Below are 19,137 nucleotides of genomic sequence, written 5' to 3'. Positions count from 1 at the left end.
TTCCTTCCTTCCTTCCTTCCTTCCTTCCTTCCTTCCTTCCTTCCTTCCTTCCTTCCTTCCTTCCTTCCTTCCTTCCTTCCTTCCCTCCTTCCTTCCTTTTCTTTCTTTTCTTTCTTTCTCTCATTCTTTCTCTCATTCTTTCTTTTCCTTCATCTTAGAATCAATGCTGCATATCAGTTCTAAGGCAGAATGATGGTAAAGCTAGGCAATTGGGATTACGTACATGATATTTAATTAACTGAGGTTGAGCCCCATAACTAGGAAGTATCTGAGGCCACATTTGAACCCAGGACCTCCCTCTTTAGCCCTGGTTCTCTTTCTACTGAGCCACCTAGCTCTCCCAGTACTTGTTTTCTAACATTTTGAATTCCCAATTCTCTCCTCCAAATAAAGGGTGGCCAAAGCAATAACATCCCTTAGAAAGATAAAATGAAGTTTGGAAATGATTCTAACATATAGCCTGGAGATGTTCCATTGCTGTTTTAAAGATAAATAAAAAGGATAAAGGGCTAGGTTGAAATTCACCTGAGATAAGTCATATGATGACAATCCATCTCTCTGGTGTACTTCTAGTTCGGCCTGTTGTTGCTGAAGTTGTCTGTAAACATGGAGGGAAATGAGAGTTATGAAGAATATAAGATGAGATAATATATACAGTGCTTTGCCAACATTGAAAGTTATATATACATATATATATAAATATAAACACACATATAGACTATCTGCTATAATTATTATTATAAAAAGTTTAAGTTGATTATAATTTGTTCTGTTTCTTAAGTACATGTTAGGACTTCATTTTTCTTACAAGAAATCAAAGAATAGGTATCTCGTAAATTCTGACCTTTTTCTTCCCAACAATAGATAACAAATAGACAACAAAAGAAAGTTAAGAGTCTTTTTACTACAATGAGACATTTCTTAAAAGACATGTATTCTGAATTACACATTCATTTTCCATAAAATTATATTGAGAATCATTACTGTTTAAAAAAATCATATGATCATAGATTCAGATCTTAAAGGGACCTTTTTAAAAATTAATTTTAAAATTGAAAATTTTCATTTAATTAATTAATTTAGAATATTTTCCCATGGTTACAAGATTCATGTTCTTTCCTTCTCTCCATCCCCCATAGCCAATGAGTAATTCCACTGGGTTTTACATGTGTCATTGATCAAGACCTATTTCCATATTATTAATATTTGCATTTGGGTGATTGCTTAGAGTTTACATCCCCAATCATGTCCCCATCAACCCATGTCATCAAGCATTTGTTTTTCTTCTGAGTTTCTATTCCCACAGTTCTTTCTCTGGATGTGAATAACATTCTTTCTCATAAGTCCTTCAGAATTGTTCTGGATCACTGCATTGCTGCTAGTACAGAACTCCATTACATTCGATTTTACCACAGTATATCAGTCTCTGTGTACAATGTTCTTCTGGCTCTGCTCCTTTCACTTTGCATCAATTCCTGGAGGTCTTTCCAGTTCACATGAAATTCCTTCAGTTTATTATTCCTTTGAGCACAATAGTATTCCATCACCAACAGATACCACAATTTGTTCAGCCATTCCCCAATCGAAGAGCATCCCCTCATTTTCCAATTTTTTTTCCACCACAAAGAGCGTGGCTATAAATATTTTTGTACAATTCTTTTTCCTTATTATCTCTTTGGGGTATAAACCCAGCATCGGTATAGTTGGATCAAAGGGCAGGCAGTCTTTTAAAGCCTTAAAGGGACCATTTGTTGTTATTCAGTTGTTTCAGTCATCTCTGACTCTTCATGACTCCATTTGGGTTTTTCTTGGCAAAGATACTGGAGTGTTTTGTAATTCTCTTCTCCAATTCATTTTATAGATAAGGAAACTGAGGCAAAAAAGGTTAAATGGTTTTCCTAGGGTCACTAAGCTCTTGAGGCCGGACTTGAAACTCTAGAAGAGCAGTCTTCCTCATTCTAGGTACTAGTTGTCCCAGAAGGGACCTTAGAGGTCATGTAATCCTGACTCCCACGTTTCACAGATGGATAAACTACAGAGACTCAGTAAGACTAAGTAACTTGCCACAAGATATATAGCTAATAAATAGCAGAGATAAGATTCAAATGAAGTGCTCTGACTTCAAATCCAGAGTTTTTTTCTAGAACAGTGAGGAAGACAAACAAGGCAATTTTCTTCAAATCACCCACATATTGAAACTTAGAATATGCCAGCTAATTCAAGTCAGTTGGTATTCTATAGAGGCTAGCAAATCACTGACAAGTTCATAAAAATGAATATTTTTCAATGAATTCAACTCTATTTTATGAATAAATTTTATGATTATATAAATACACATATTTTAATAACATATAATTTATATTTATATTCTATCACAAATAAATAAATAAACAAATAAATAAATAAACAAATAAATGAATGAATGAATGAATGAATGAATAATTGCTATTGCCAAAAGGTTAGACCTCAGATGATGGATTTTTGGGATCATATCAACAGATGACTACATACTAAAGCTTGGAAGGTGTGCAATCCAAATTGTTAAAGAAGGGAGTAGCCATACTGATGAAAGCATTGATCTTTTCAATCACTGAAGTAAGATGATGCTAATTTTTACAACGTCATTAAGTTAAAGAATTATATATCATTAAAGAAATACATTTATCCTAACTCCATATTTCACATTTTTCTCAAATGATAAACAGAAATCCTACTTATCTTTCATGGGCCAGTTCATGATCACTCTCTGATTTTTTCAGATCCACAGTGACTTTTCCTTTCTCTAAATTCCTATGTCATTTATTATCTGTCATTTTTCAGTAATGTGCTGCTATGCACTCTTGCTTTTTATTATAATCTCCAACCATTATTCCTTTAACTATATAACCTCATTCTATAAATTATGTTTTTAGATATTTATACTTTATCTCTTTAACTAGATTATAAATTCCTTGAGGTTAAGGCCTATGACATATTTCTTATTGCCTCACAAATGGTTTTATGAAATAATGCTGATTGATCCAGATATTGGTTTGGATTTGTGGAGTTAGCATATGTGGAATGACTTACTTCTTTACTATGCTGGCAATTTCAGTCACTACTATGTGAATGATCAAAAGGACAAGCCGTGTGTATGTGTGTGTGTGTGTGTGTGTGTGTGTGTGTTTAAAGAATAAATTAGTTAATGATTTTCTTAGTCAACTTCACTTTTTAACATTAAATTGTCAAAATAACAATCTTAGGGACCGTTAGGTGATTCAGTGAATAGAGAGCCAGACCTGGAAACAGGAATTCCTGGGTTCAAATCTGGTCTTAGATACTTCCTAGCTATATGACCCTAGGCAAGTCATTTAACTCCAATTGCCTAGTCCTTTACCATTCTTCTGCCTTGGAACCAATATTTAGTATTGATTTTAAGACAAAGTAAGGGTTTTATAAGAAAAAACCAATAACCTTATTCACTAATATAGATTATTACATATTCTCTATCAAACTATGTATATTTACTAGCTAGCTAGTATATATTTTAAGGTATAATAAAATTAAGAACATAGGTCTCCCACTTTAAAATAACTTCACAGCTTACTTTCTAGAGAAGGCTGAATGTTTCACACTTAAAGATAGTTCCTGTGAAGGCAACTAGATTTCAAGGGGAATGTTTGCTCTTATGAATAAACCCAGATGACCTAAATGACTCAGAAGAACTATTCAACAGAGCAATATCATCATATCTATTATTATCTAGTCAAGTACTATCAAATCAAGTAGAAAGTCAGCTCTGAGGTCTACCCATTGACTTGGAAAACAATAAGTTAACATTGCCTATGTTGTGTTTTTATTTTATTTTATTTATTTATTTGTGTTTTTTTTAACCCTTACCTTCTGTCTTGGAGTCAATACTGTGTATTGGCTCCAAGGCAGAAGAGTGGTAAGGGCTAGGCAGTGGGGATGAAGTGACTTGCCCAGGGTCACATAGCTAGGAAGTGTCTAAGGTTAGATTTGGACCTAGGACCTCCTGTTTCTAGGCCTGGTTCTCAGTACACTGAGCCATCCCACTGCCCCCTTTTATTTGTTTTGTTAAATATTTCCCAAGTATATTTTAATCTAGTTCCTGAAGGCTGTGAGTTTGGTACCTCTGATACAGTCCTTCTATGAAAGAAGATACCTGACAATAAAAAAAAAGTGGCTTAATTTATATAATCTTTCAACCTGAAAGACCTCTAAACAATATAAGTTAAGAGTTGAGAAGGAAGTGAATAGGAATATGTACCCTTGGAAGCCTCTGCAAAATCAACCCTCTTCTTAAATCTAATAGGATAAGGTGGTCAGTAGTCTCTCTGTTAAGTCAGAGATCTTTAAGTTGAGGTCTGTGAACTTAAAAAAAAAAAAACTTGGGGGGCAGCTGGGTAGCTCAGTGGATTGAGAGCCAGGCCTAGAGACGGGAGGTCCTAGGTTCAAATCTGGCCTCAGACACTTCCCAGCTGTGTGACCTTGGGCAAGTCACTTGACCCCCATTGCCTACCCTTATCACTCTTCCACCTATAAGTCAAATCACAGAAGTTAAGGGTTTAAAATTAAAAAAAAAACTTGGTAATTATTTTGATATAATTTATTTTCTTTATAAACTTACTAACTTTGTTTTATACATTTAAAACCATTTCTGACAAGTAATTTCTGGGCTTCTTCAGACTGCTAAAAGGGGTGCATATCAAACACATCATAACCTCTGTTGCAAAGTTACCAGAGATAAGGCTAGATACAGATAGGTGATCATTACTTAAGTTAGTAGAATAGTTTACAACCAGCTTGCCTCTTAAAAGAGACTTATTCCATTTCCCCATCAAAACAGGATTACAAAAGGATTATCTTAATATTTACTACTGCCTAATTGCCTTTTCAGGGGCAGCTAGGTGATGCAGAGGATAGTTGTGCCAGGCTTTGAGACAAAAGATTCTGAGTTCGAATCTGGCCTCAGATATTTTTTGGCTATGTGACTCTGGGCAAGGCACTTAACCCTGTTTGTCTCAATTTCCTTATCTATCAAATGAACTAGGTAATGAAATGGCAAAGCAATCCAGTATCTTTGCCAAGAAAACTACAGCAGGGCAGCTAAGTGGCTTAGTGATTTGAGAGCCAGGCCCAGAAATGGGAGGTCCTGGTTTCAAATCTGACTTCAGACACTTTCTAGTTGTATGACCCTGGGTAATTCACTTAACCCCCATTGCCTAGCCCTTACTGATCTTCTGCTTTAGAACCAATATGTATTATTGATTCTAAGATGGAAGGTAAAAAAAGAAACCAAATGGGGTCACAGAGAGTTGGACATGACTGAAAAATAATTGGATGATGAAAACAACAACAAAAAAAAACCTCCTTTTCTGATCTAAAAACTAAAAAAGAGAAACCTAACCCTATAATTGTCAACATAATTTCCAATAAAGTTTTTGAGATGGCCCCGTTGAGTTATTCTATTCTCTAATTCACACATCTTCACAACAATCCTTTGAGGGAGATACTATTATTATGCCCATTTTGCACATAAGGAAACTAAGGCAAATAGAGGTAGAGTAAAGATGTAAAGCCCAGGGTCACATGGCTTATACATGTCTGAGGCTGATTTTCTACTCAGGTTTTCTTGATTTGCAGACCCAGTGTTCTATCAACTGTGCCACTTGGAGGCTTGCAAAAGGAAGTAACTGAAAAGAGGTATATCTATCCGGCTCTTCTTGACATTCGTCCTGTTAGCTTCCCAGGAACCTAGAACAATGTCATTTGTCTTGGAAAGGGCATGTCATGCAACTCTTCTGTGGCTTCATTTATCATTGCTGTGCCTTTCCAAATCCAAACACTTCTTGGCTATCATTCTCCTTTATGTGGTATCTCCTCTGTTAGAAGGTAAGCAATTTGAAGGCAAGGGCTATATGTCTTCTATCCAGAATAGGGTTTGTCTACTATGAATTAGCTAATGACCATTCTTTGTATAATATACAATTTGCCCTCTTCTCTTCCGTCTTTACCTTACCCCTTTCAAAAAATGAGCAAGTCCTTAAGAAGTTAAATCCTTTCATTGTCCTATTTGGGAAAATATCAAGGCTATCTTTAAAACATATCAAATTTCTAGAGCAAGAAAACAACAGCAGAGATGTGCTGAAATAGCAAAAATAAGGTTTTTGTTGTTGAATTTTCCACTAAGGCATACATCACATGCCAAGTTTTTGGGTGCATTGCAAACCAAACCTTTTGTGGTCTTCCTGTTCCTTTTGTAATCGGAATGAAATGTAGTTAAATCCCAGGAAAATGAAAAGACAGCACTTTCTATCCATTCCATGAAATGCAAACATTTCAGCATCTTAAGGTGTTCTCATCTCAAAAAAGACTTTTATAAATTCAACTTTTCAAGAAAATATTCTAGATTAGTGTTATATTCAAGACAATAATATACTACTGAATTATTTTTAGCTCAAATATATTAAGAATGAAGTTTAACTTTAACTTTGTATGGTATATCATGATAATTTTCCCATTCCCAATCTGTAGGCATATCAACATAGTCTTTTTTATTTTAAACACTAAACTTTTGTCTTAGTATTGATTCTAAGATGAGCAGCAATGGCTAGGCAATTGGGGTTAAGTGACTTGTCTAGGGTGACATAGCTAGGAAGTATCTGAGGCCAGATTTTGAACCCGGGACCTCCTGTTTCCAAGTCTGACTATCTACTCAGCAACCTAGTCACTCCATCAATATAGACTTTACTGTTACAGAAAGAAAACAACTTTATGATTTCTGTAGGATTAGAGAAACAAATCTTCCACACCATCCAGGTATCTTGATACAGTGGAAAGAACACTGGATGTTGGGTTAGGACACTTGGGTTCTTTTCTCAAGTCTGTCACTAACCAGCCACTTGACTTTAAGCAAGTCATTTTCCCTCCTTTGGCCTTTACTCTGTAAATTTAAGGGATGACATGGTAAAATCTCGAAGATTCCTTCCATCTCTAACATTCTGTAATTCTGGGAACCCATGGAGAATTACTTTATGAAGCTTTATAATGCACTCTCCAATCTTCAGGTCAGAGAAATCTTGGGATTTCCTTAAAATTCCTTCAACTTATAACTTTAAGACAATACTTTAGAAGACTTAAGACTTGAAACTCTAGCACAACCCACAGAGAGACTAATTTCACTCCTCAGACATCTTTTGGCCAGAGATCTTATTCTCTTCTCTGATCCCTCTTTTTCTAATTTTGGAACTATAATCAAATTAGTACTGCCACCTCTACTGAAAAGTACATGTCAGTTTACTTCTATATGGTTCCGCTCATTATGCCCTCTAATTTTCTAAATCAAAACATCCCTCCCTGGCCACAGCCACTTCCTGTGTATTCTCTATTCCTATATTGATTCAAACTCTTAGAGGGTGATAAAAACTCTCTTTATTTTTGTGTATGTATTCTGAGGGCTTAGCACAGTAATTGGCACAAAGTAAATTCTTAATAATGGTTTTTTAAATTAAATGATTAAGTCATTTATTCATGGATATTCACTATTCAAAGTACCAGTAAAAAGTCAATTGAGAAACCCGCTTGTGATGGCCTTGATTACTATTTATTAATATTTTAAACCTCTCCATCAGCTTTCCTTAATTTTAACCAGTTACAATAGAGGAAAAAAATTAATTTAAAATATTTTTCTAGCTCCAAGTAAGCTTACAAGACACAATGAGTGCTTCTTAAATGCCTCTAAGACAACCAAAGGAATTGAAAACAATTCAAACTTCACAAAGCTCAGAAATTGTCTTCCATCCAACAATATGAACTTGAAAAGATTTTTGTTCTTGGCCCTGGTTCTGTGTTGGGTCGACACTGAGGGAAACAAGGTCCTCCACCTTTCCAGCTGAACCGCCTTGTCAAACTGCAAGAAATTGACCCTCACACAGTAAGGACACCCGTTTCCTGGGACCAGAGTCCATTTGTTTGCGCTTCTTTTGTTAAGTGGCCATGGAACATAAGGCACTGTTCTAGGAGGTTTCCTCATGCTGGGAAGAGCACAGTAGGATGCTTCTTAAACTTTTTTATTGCAATGTTATAAAAAAAAATAAACCATGGAATGCCAGTACATTCCTAAGCAAGATAAACCATGCATAGCTAATATTGAAGGGTTTACTGACAGCAGTCACAAAAGAACTATAGAATAAAGAGACCAGACCAGGCTGCTTTGGTATTTTACATTAACTAATCACTCTTGATCATGAGTAAGTGCTAAACATTTATCACTATCCATGCCCAACCCAGCCCTTCAACATATACACTTTCTCCCTGCCAACTTGTCAACCTGTCCTCCCTGTTCTAGGAGTTTTAAATGAAATCAAAATTCTTTAACACTCATCTGACACACATTAATTCCACATAAGTCAGAGAGTAAGAAGCATTAGTGCTTAACGAATAAATTTAAGCATAAAGTTAGGAATAGCAAAAGCACCAACTTCAGAGGATAAAACAAGAAGAAGACCTTAAGGGAGATTCTTAGAGAGCCAAGAATTAGATTCTAAGGACTAAAAGACATTGCAAATGTCATATCAGGGCATCCACTGAAAGTATTTCTAGAACCCTAGAAAGAGTTGGCTAGCAGAATAGGAAGCAAAATATTAGAAAAGAAGGGGGGGAGGGGAATGGAATCAGCATTCATATAGTGCCTACTATGTGTCAGGCACTGTGTTGTTTTTACAAAGATTATCTCATTTGATTCTCACAACAACCCTCTAGGAAGGTGTCATTATAATAATAATAAAAGCAATTATTATTATTTAGCATTTTCCAGATGAGGAAGCAGGTAGAGATTAAATGATTTGCCCAGGATCATACAACCAGAAGTGTCTACGTATTTAAACTCAGGCCTTCCTGACTCCAGGGCCAACACTTCATTCACTGAGCCATGAGCTGCCTTTGGGAATGGGAAAATATTATTCTGATTACTAAAAAAGAAGAAAAGGGCAGAACCTCAGAATTGCAAGTTTATATTTAATCTCCAAATTACTATAACATACTACTGAATGAGAAGCTGAGAATATTTAGAAAAGAATGAAATGATCACGAGGACCCAACATGGGATAGGAATTAGTCATTTAAATTAACCTTGTTTCCTTTTTGGTTAAGGCCTTCGGGTCAGACAAATAGATCTATGCTTTGATGTTAATATAATGCTTTAATTCTATTTAGAGTGACTTGTGGACTAGATACTAGTGCATGGCTTTATTTCATGTAGTTAAATACTAGTAAAATGAAAAAAAAAGAACACTCATTTTTGTTTTTGTTTTTTTTTTGAAAGCTGCTCAAAAAATAGCTCTCATGTGGAGAAAAGGATAGTAATGATTGGAAGTTACATTGTCAAATGTAGGTGATACGTGGACACAAATGATTTCTTATTCTGCCTATAGAATGAAAATGATATAAGACTATAGGGAGCTGATACAATCTAAGGCCTTTCTGGGAAATGGCTCAGCTACAAAGTAAACTATCGAATAGGGTTTTTTTAAACACCCATTGAAATCAAGATTGAGCTGTGGACAAGTTCAAGGGTTGAATCAGGAAGTCCAGTGGAGGGACAGGTAGGCAGTAAAATGGATAGAATGCCAGATATGGAAATGGGAGGACCTGGGTTCAATCTGATCTCAGATGCTTCTTTCCTGTAGGGCCCTTCTGGGTAGGTCACAACTCCAATTGCCTAGTCCTTGCTGCTCTTCTGTTTTAGGCTTGATACAAGGATTTTAAGTCAGGAAAAGAAAAATTCAAAGGAGCCAGACTGAAAGGCAAGGCCATCCTTTTATGAAAGGAAATGCAAAGAATTTTGATGCCAAGATGACTAGTGGTCTCAGAACCATGGACAGATCTCAGTAAACTCGGAATGCCAGAGAAGTTCAATGAGAATGAAAATGTTTTTTACTCCAGTCTTAATATAGAATCAGGAATAGACTAAGATATGTTTGACACAGTTTATTTAGAATTTATAACTTACTGTTTGTCAATAAGATTCTAGTGTCACTTAAATCAAACATATACAACATAAGGTATTTTAAAATAGTTTACAAAGAGATGACATGGGGTAGCTAGGGGACACAGTAGATACAGCACCAGTCTTGGATTGAGGAGGATCTGAATTTAAATCTGGCCTCAGACACTTTCTAGCTGTGTGACCCTGGGCAAGCCACTTAGCCCCATTTGCCTACCTTTCTATCTTAGAGTTATTACTAGAACAGAAAGTAAGGGTTAAAAAAATAAACAAACAACAGATGTTGTTTAAAGCTGTAAGGGACTTAAGAGATCATCTAACACACTTTCTCATTTTAAAGATGAAGAAGAAACAGAGGCCTGAAGAGATGGAGTGGTTTTTCCAATTAGACTTTAAATCATGGCCCTCTAAATCCAAACCCAGTGTTTGCTGGTTTAAAGGCAGAAAGGCAGAAGACAAGGAGAGGAGGTGAATGTCTTGTAGCTGATGCAAAAGCCTATGATTATGTATAAGGATCTTTGAAAACCATGTAGCCATCTTAGTGTTGTCTTGCAAAACTGGTGTCCTTCAAACTCTGACCATCTTTTTGCCATCTATTCTGTCACTGAACTCTCTGGACAGACAGTTCCACAGAGGGATGGGGGATAACCCTTTCAGGCTGGAACTACTATCCTGAGGTCCACACTGTCTTGACAGGCAAGTGCCTCACATGGTCCACTATTCTAAGTGTTCCAGGTCATGTTTTGATTTACATCCTAGCCATCTTCTGATATTTTGTCAGCCACATCCTTGGACCCTACCTTTGTGCTAGAAAGACATGTTAATCACTTCTGTAATGGCTCCACTTAACCATCCTATTGTAACTTTCCAAACCAAAATACTTCTCCCTCAATATCATTTGCACTCTAGCACATGGTAAACAACAAGTGTATTTTCATTACTTCATTCATCCATCCATTCCCTTGTTATCATAAACCTCATTCCATTCTACAGTTAGTTCTCTTGGTTTCTTATTGACCACGTGGGTTTATTTGCTTTGATTTACTTTCTGGGAATTGACCTTATACTTACTTAGTCTCTTATGCTACTTGTCTACTCTTTTAAAAATATTTTATTCTCCCCTCCAATTAGATGTAAAAACAATTTTTTAACATTCATTTTTTAAAATTTTGAGTTCCAAATTCTTTCTTTTTTCCCGTTTTCTCTTTCTTCCCTGAGACATTAAGAAATCTCATACAGATTTTACAATATGCAATCATCTAAAACATTTTTCCACTTTAGTTATTTAGGGGAAGAGATCTCAAATGAGACAGAAAGAGGAGAAGAAGGAGGGAGAGGAGGAGAAAGGGAGAAACTGGGGGAGAAGGGGAGAAGCAGGAGAAGGTACAGAAGGAGGAACAGGAGAGAAAGAAAAAGGAAGAAAAAAGAAAGGAAGAAAGAGAAATATACTATGCTTTGTTCTGCATTTAGACTCCATCAGTTATTTCTCTGGGGGCAAATGTCATTTTTTGTCATGAGTTTCTGGGATTGTCTTGGGTCCTTCAGAGTTGTTCATGAGTAATATTGCTGTCACTGTGTACAATGTTCTTCTAGTTCTGCTCATTTCACTTTACATTAAGTCATGTAAGTCTTTCCAGATTTATTTTGAAATCATCCTACTCAACAATTCTCTAGCAGAATTGTATTCCATTACAATCATAAATCAGAACTTGTTCAGCCATTCCCAACTGGTGGACAACCCTTCAATTTTCAATCCTTTGCTACCACAAAAAGATCTGCAATAAATATTTTTGTGCAAATAGATTCTCTCCACTCTGCCTTTTAAAAATCTCTTTAGGATACAGGTCTTGTAGTGGCATTGTGGGATCAAAGGTATGCAGTTATAGAGCCTTTGGGCATAGTTCCAAATTATTCTGCTGCATGGTTAAATCAAATCAAAACTCCACCAAGAGTTCATTAGTGTCCCAATTTTCCTACTCCCCTCCAACATTTCATTTCTTTTTCTGTCAGATTGGCCAATCTGATAGGTGTGAAGCAGTACCTCAGAATTGTTTTAATGTCTATTTCTGTAATGAAGAATGAGTAGAGCATTTTTTATATGATTATAGATGACTTTGATCTCTTCCTCTGAAAACTACCTATTCATATCCTTTAACAATTTAGCCAATCGAATAGGTGTGAGGTAGTATCTTGAGAGTTGTTTTAATTTGCATTTTTCTAATCAACTGTGATTTGGAGTACTTTTTAAATATACCTATACCTAGTGTTTTAATTTTTTCATCTAAAAATGCCTATTCACATTCTTTGACCATGTATCAATTAGGGAATAACATATTTTTTATAAATTTGATTTAGTTTTCTATGTATTTGAGAAAAAAGACCTTTATCAGAGAAACTTGCTGTAAAAAAATTTCCCCCACTTCTTGCTTTCCCTCTAATCTTGGTTACATTGATATTGTTTGTACTTTAATTTAATCTAATTAAAATTATCCATTTTATATCCTACATGCTTTCTATTTCTTGTTTGGCCCTAAAATCTTCTCTTATCCATAGATCTGACAGGTAAACTATTCTATGGTCCCCTAATTTGTTTATGGTATCACTCTTTATGTCTAAATCATTTATACATGTTTTGCTATATAATGTGAGATATTGGTCAGTCCACAGTCTCTGACATATCATTTCCCAATTTTTCTAACAGTTTTGGTCAAATAGTAAGTTCTTGTCCCAAATTGGATCTTTTGACTTATTAAACATAAAATTACTATAGTCATTTATTACTAGGGATTATGTACCTAATCTACTCCACTAATCCACCACTCTATTTCTTTGCCAAGTCCAGATTGTTTTGATGAATACCACTTTGTAATACAGCTCAAGATCTGGTACTGCTGGCCCTTCTTTCATGTTTTATCTGATTGTCCTAGAAATATCTTGACCATCGCTTGACCATTCCTCCTACTTAGCTAGACTCTCAGTCTTATAAGGGCTCCATTGTGACAGTATTTTAAAAGCTTCTCTCTTGGCCCCAGCTAAGGACATCATGAACCTGTCTAGCCAGAATAGACTGAGGCAAAAATGTGCAACACTGAAGAATGAGTATTCTCAAAGTGGCTGTTTACCAACTGATATATTTTCTTAAACCTAGGTCTAAGATACTTTTCAAAGCTCTATTACTGACTATGCAGTTTGATTGACCCTAGAATAGCAGAAATGCTTCAGCAGTCAATACCACATCTCCATAAACCCACCTCAAAACAAAGTCCTATGGGTCTCATGTTTTAGAATCATGGCATCTAAGAGGTAGAAGATCCCTGAAAGGTCTTCTATGGAACTTGCTTTTCAGTGTTTCTGAGGTTCCATGTTTCCCTCTTTAAGCTGCATTGAAATAATCATTACCATGGATTGGGTTATTTCATTCTCCCTCTTTGGTAACTATGTGGGATACTAATTCCAAGTAGATGTGAGGACATCTCCATTATTCAATCATAAAAAAATCCGGGACTTGCCCTATAGTTGATCTAATATAATGAATGAATGAATAATCTATTTATTAAACACTTACTATAGGTGAAGCACTGGGCTGAATAATGGTGATACAAATGGAAATAGTAGGAATAGTCTTTGCTCTCAAGAAGTTTATATTCAAATGGAGAAGACAACACATAGAAGGTCAGATAGAAAAAGCCCCATGTCCTTAGGGTGTAGGAATAAAGTAAATGATGCCTCTTCTTTTATGTTATTTCTACTGATAAAAATATCAATTTCTGATATTGATCCATTTGCCACTGCCAAGAACTTTGGCACCAAGAATTTTTTTTCTGAATCTTCATAATAATGAGGGTTAGTACACTCTAAAAAACAAACAAACAAACAAAAACAACCTTACCTTCTACCTTAGAATTAATACTATATTTTGGTTCCAAGGCAGAAGAGTGGTAAAGACTAGGCAATGGGGGCTAAGTAACTTGCCCAGGGTCACACAGCTATGAAGTGTCTGAGGCCAGATTTGAACCTAGGACTTCTTGTCTCTAGGCTTGGCTCTCAATCCACTGAGCCACCTAGGTGCCTCCATTGGTATACTTTCTTACATGAGAAATGTTATAGGATGATTCCAGCCTTTCTATCCTTGTCACAGTTGAGGTAAGATCTCTTTTTAGACCTCTGACATCTTAGCTACAATCAGTATCTTTAGGTCCTGGGACTTCCACATTTAGAAACCAATATAAAATAAGGTGAAACCGGGGGTTGATCTTACTAGCACTGTTCTTATTATTTCCCTGGCTCTATGAACTCATGCCTAACTGCCTAGAAACACAATAGCTCCCAGATCTTTCCTTCTTGATTGGCCTCTCCAAGTCTAAGTCTGGTCTGTTCTGAACCTCTATGCATCTTCGCCATGCATATGCCAACATGACTGGGGCTAAAGAGCCTTCGTAATCTAGGTCTGCATTATCTAATTCCACCTTATTTCCCTATTACTCTCCAAACTGCAGTCTTCATTTTGACCAGGCAAGTTCCATCAATCTTTCCTTGTGAATTTTGCTTCTTCCTGCTTCCAAGTAGTCAGTTAGGTAGAGTGCTGAGCCCGGAGTCAAGCACACCCTGGCTTCAGATACTTACTAGCTATGTGACCTTGGACAATTCCCTTAACTTCTGTTTGTCAGGTTACTCAATTGTAAAAAGGGGATAATAATAGCACCTGTATCTCAGGGTTGTTGTGAGGATCAACTGAGATAAATTATTATTATTTATTATCCTTACTTTTGCTTATGTTACTCTGCTTACCAGGAGGTTTCTTCCTCTCCCTTTCCATTTATTTATTTCCAAGTTCTTCTTTGAAGTCCACCTTCTCCTTCTGCTTTAAAGTCTTTTATAGAATTTCTCCTTTCACTAATTTTTGGTTGTACTAACAGTGTCAAGTTAGGCATAATATTAATAATAACCACCCACATTTAGACAGTGTAGGGTTGGTGTACAATTATTATTATGTCCTCTTTAGAAATGAGGAAATGGACACTGAGAAGTGAAATGACATACTGATGGTCAAAAATCCAGTAAATGTCTGATGCAGGATTTGAATTCAAGCCCAGATATCTTAGAAGAACAGGATTGGAAGACAATGATCATTTATGAGCTGGGTAACTCTGACCAAGTCATTTCATCTCTGAGGCTCAGTTTCTTTATTGTACAGGATTACTGGAAGGATAAAATGGAACAATATGTTAGTTTGCTTTCCTAACTATAAAGCCCTGAAGAAATGAGTTTTAAAAGTACCACATAATTTAGCACTAAATTGTCTTCATATTTTACACATAAAATCCAAAGTGTCTTCTGATTTTCCACAGGGGATCCAATCCATTGCCAATATCTTTCATCTTCCCCAATCTTTGTTACTCATGAGATTCTATGCTTTGCATCTGCTGCCCTGCATGGCTTCAGCTCCAGGAAACAATATAAACCTCCCAGGAAATCACTTCTAAAATCACCACCAATAAGCTTATTCAAGCCTTGATTCATATCACTTTCCTCTCCTCTTGGAGGACTGGAGGGTATGTCACCAAATTCCTCCCCATGCCTACTTTTATAGAGGGTAGAAACTGAACTCAGTTCATTCCACTTTGCACTCTGCTTCTTTACTTGGTTTCAACTCCACAGAACAAGATTTCTTCAGGTTGAGTATCCCCTGGTCCCATTTTCTTCCTCCTTCTTTTCCTGCCTTCTTTTGTGTTCTCTCTGTTTCTCTCTCTGTCTCTGTCTCTGTCTCTCTTCAGAATCAATACAAAATATTTGTTCTAAGGCAGAAGTGATAAGGGTGGGGGCAATGGATTGAGGGCCAGGCCTAAAGACTGGAGGTCCTAGGTTCAAATCTGGCCTCAGACACTTCCCAGCCCTATAATCCTGGGCAAGTCACTTGATCCCCATTGCCTTAAAAAAAAAAAAAAAAAAAAAGAAGTGATAAGGGTGAGGCAACTGAGGTTAAGTGACTTGCCCAGGGCTACACAGCTAGGAAGTGTCTGCAGTCATATTTGAACCCAGATCCTCCACAGTCTAGGCTTGCAATCTATCTACTGAACCACCTAGCTGTCCCTCATTAAAAAAAATATTTCCCATTACTGGGAAATATTGCTCGGCTTATAGCAAGCATTCAATACTTCTAACATTTGTTGATTGTTTGAGACAACAAAACTCATTATGTAGGGGGAAATTTTGAGAAAAAAATAACAAACAATTTTGAGATCCTACTACTACAAAAAAGCCAATATATTTCTTTGGAACTGTAACTGTAGAATAAGAACTAGCCTTGAGACTGGGGCAGTAGCAGGGGAGAGAGGCTGAGTTGACATCAGGTCGCTGTCCTAAAGTAGCTCTAGAAATGAGGGCCACACAGCAGTTAATGGGTTATGAAGCAGCTAGGTTGTAGAAATGGAAAAATACTGAAATGTTGAATACTGAGAAAATAACCCCATGACCTGTCTTCATAAAAATCTGAGTTGACCACAAGACACCGGATAGATGGGCTTGTTTAAAAAGTAGCTCAGCTAACAGGTTAAATAAGTATTGCCTTTTTCCTTTTTTTTTTCCCTCCAGGCTTTGGAAGGTGATCAGAATTGACAAGAAAAAAAATAGTGAGGAGATGAAGAGCTTATCCTCAGCACCTCTACACCAATAGTAAACATTAAATGTTCTGTTTTTCCAGGAAGTTTCTTTTGGATGACCATGACTGAAAGTAACTAAGGTACTTTCTTCCCCATCCTCCCTCTCTCCTTGCAAGGTACTTGGTGAACATTTGGGTACATAGTTATTTCTATACCAAACCTACTATTAGCAAAGTTGAGTCCACCGGCTCAAAGATGACATTGTTCACATGTGAGAACTGCCCACTACAGGCAGAAGCAAACTTTGAAATGGCTTTCACTGAACAACAGAAAGGGAAAACCATTTAAGATACCAACTTTTGTAAACAAATTTTGTCTAAGCCACCCTTAAAAGAACACCTCTTCAATTATATGGGAATCACCCACTTTGGAAGTTATTTAGATCAATCAATATAAATCACCTTCATTGTGCCAGGCTCTGTGCTAGGTGCTGGGGATAAAAAGATGAAAGTGAAGCAGGTCTTGCCTTCAAGGAGCTTATAGTCTATTAGAGAAGGCAATATATACATAAAAATAGGTCTATACAAAATAGATACCCTGCTTAAAATAAAAGAGATTAATTCTAGAAAACTTTGTTTATTTTGGTGAATCAAAATATATTTTGAATGAATGAAAAAACATTTATTAAACACTTATAATGGGCCAAGATAATTAGGCATTTCCTTTAAATGGTAGATGGAACTTTTACATGTGACCTACCTGCAACTTTTTTAGCCCCAAATTTCTATATTTGAATATTCCATTACCTTGGACTTCCAGGGCACATGGTGGTCATGTGGTTCTTTTGGAAAGTGGTGAATATAAACATGTCTCCAAAGTCAGAATTATGAGTACCACACACTTCCTCCAGGCTCCTATTTACAGAAACCTTACAGAGAACCTTTTTGCCATGCAAAAAAATCTCTAATTTCTTTGATTAGTTTTTGTCTAATAAGTTTTTCTGAAAGAGGGTCTTCTATAATTAAATATAAATATCTAGCTATTATTACAATAAATAATGATCATCAAGGCAATATTGGCAACCAGTTATTCACAGTAATAAAAGAAGTTAACACAACAATAATAGCTGCAATTGTCATTAGAATTTAAACAGAATGGTAAGGGTCTGTAACTTGAGGTCCAATGACTTGGTCCTAGATTTCAGGGGGTTATGAACTTGGATAGAAAAAATTCCTTTTTTCTTTTTTCCCCCTTTTCCTTAAAAAAAATCCCTACAACCTTACTTTCTGTCTTAGTATCAATTCTAAGACAGAAGAATAGCAAGACTTAGTCAATTAAGGTTAAGTGACTTTGCCAGGGTCACACAGCTAAGATGTATCTGAGGTAAAATTCTAATGTAGGTCCTCTCTACTCCAGGCCTGGTACTGTATCCTTTGGACTACCTTGCTGCCATTAAATATTTGTTTTCACTAAACCTTAACTGAATTTTAGTATTTTATTCAACCATTTAAAGTATTCTGAGAAAAGATCCATAGACTATATCAGACTGATAAAAGAGTGTGTCTCTGTCTCTGTCTCTCTCTCATTGTCTCTCTCACAGTTAAGAACCTCTGATTTAGGGAGACACACAAAAAAATGGAGGTATCTATTCTCATCAACATCAAGCTGTTCTCAAGCCAGGCTTTGCAACAAGGTCTCTAGTTTCCCTTTCTGCAGATGCAAAAACAGTGGCCCTTACTATTTTCATGCCCGTTCTTTACTTTTGCAAACACTTTTGTATTCTTCCCCCACAGATTAATTCAGATTTTACCTATGGTATTATGCTGACAAATGAAGTCTCTGCATACAGCACATACACTCAGGTACAATTTAACTAAGATTTTGAAAATCTACCTCCTAAACTCTTTACAGACCCACAGATGCATTCTATTATCTCTCACCAAAATAATTAAATAAATAAACAAATGGTAGTTAGCCTTCTACTGCACACTAGGGAAAAGTGAGTGACCTAATCTACTTAATTCGCTGAGCCAAGTCTAAAGGACTCTGTTAGGCTCTAAACACTTGTACTATTGTGTGTACTGAAGAATGTAATGCCCAGGCTTATTCTCCAAGGAGCTTTAGAAAGAAAAATGTGACTTGGAAGTCAATAACATTTCAGAATATGCCACTCTAAGTCAGATTATAAAAACTCTTCTCAACTCAAATAATTAATTTATAAATATTTACTGAATAGTTATTATGCCTAAAACACATCCAAACAAATATGAAAAAAAGGGGGGATAATTCAGGTGAAGAATGGAAGAAAGGAGATAGTAAGAGGAATGAAAGAGAAAAGAAGAAAACAGAAAGAGAAAGAAAAAAGGAAGGGAGACCAAGGAGAAAAAGAAAAGCAGAGGAAAGAAGATATGCTTCCTTTAAGAGAATGTTTCTATAAAGGGCTTAAAGGCATAAAAATTGCTCATTCTTTTAAGTGAATCAACCATAACTTGCAAGTCTTTGTTTTTCCAGGGGTTTCTCATCTAGTTCATT

The 19,137-nt window shown here is 36.1% G+C and overlaps 1 protein-coding gene across 1 annotated transcript in view; it reads right to left on the bottom strand.

Moving 5' to 3' along the window:
* ARNT2 (aryl hydrocarbon receptor nuclear translocator 2) overlaps positions 1 to 19,137 on the bottom strand; it is a 258,400-nt gene that overhangs the window by 26,710 nt on the left and 212,553 nt on the right. The window contains exon 13 of the mRNA XM_044660152.1: positions 526 to 598. Coding sequence (XP_044516087.1) covers positions 526 to 598 — 73 coding nt within the window. The remainder of the gene's footprint in view (positions 1 to 525; positions 599 to 19,137) is intronic.

Source organism: Gracilinanus agilis, chromosome 2 (genome assembly GCF_016433145.1).
Source record: "Gracilinanus agilis isolate LMUSP501 chromosome 2, AgileGrace, whole genome shotgun sequence".
NCBI lineage: Eukaryota > Metazoa > Chordata > Mammalia > Didelphimorphia > Didelphidae > Gracilinanus > Gracilinanus agilis.
This window is presented reverse-complemented; position numbering and strand designations above follow the sequence as displayed.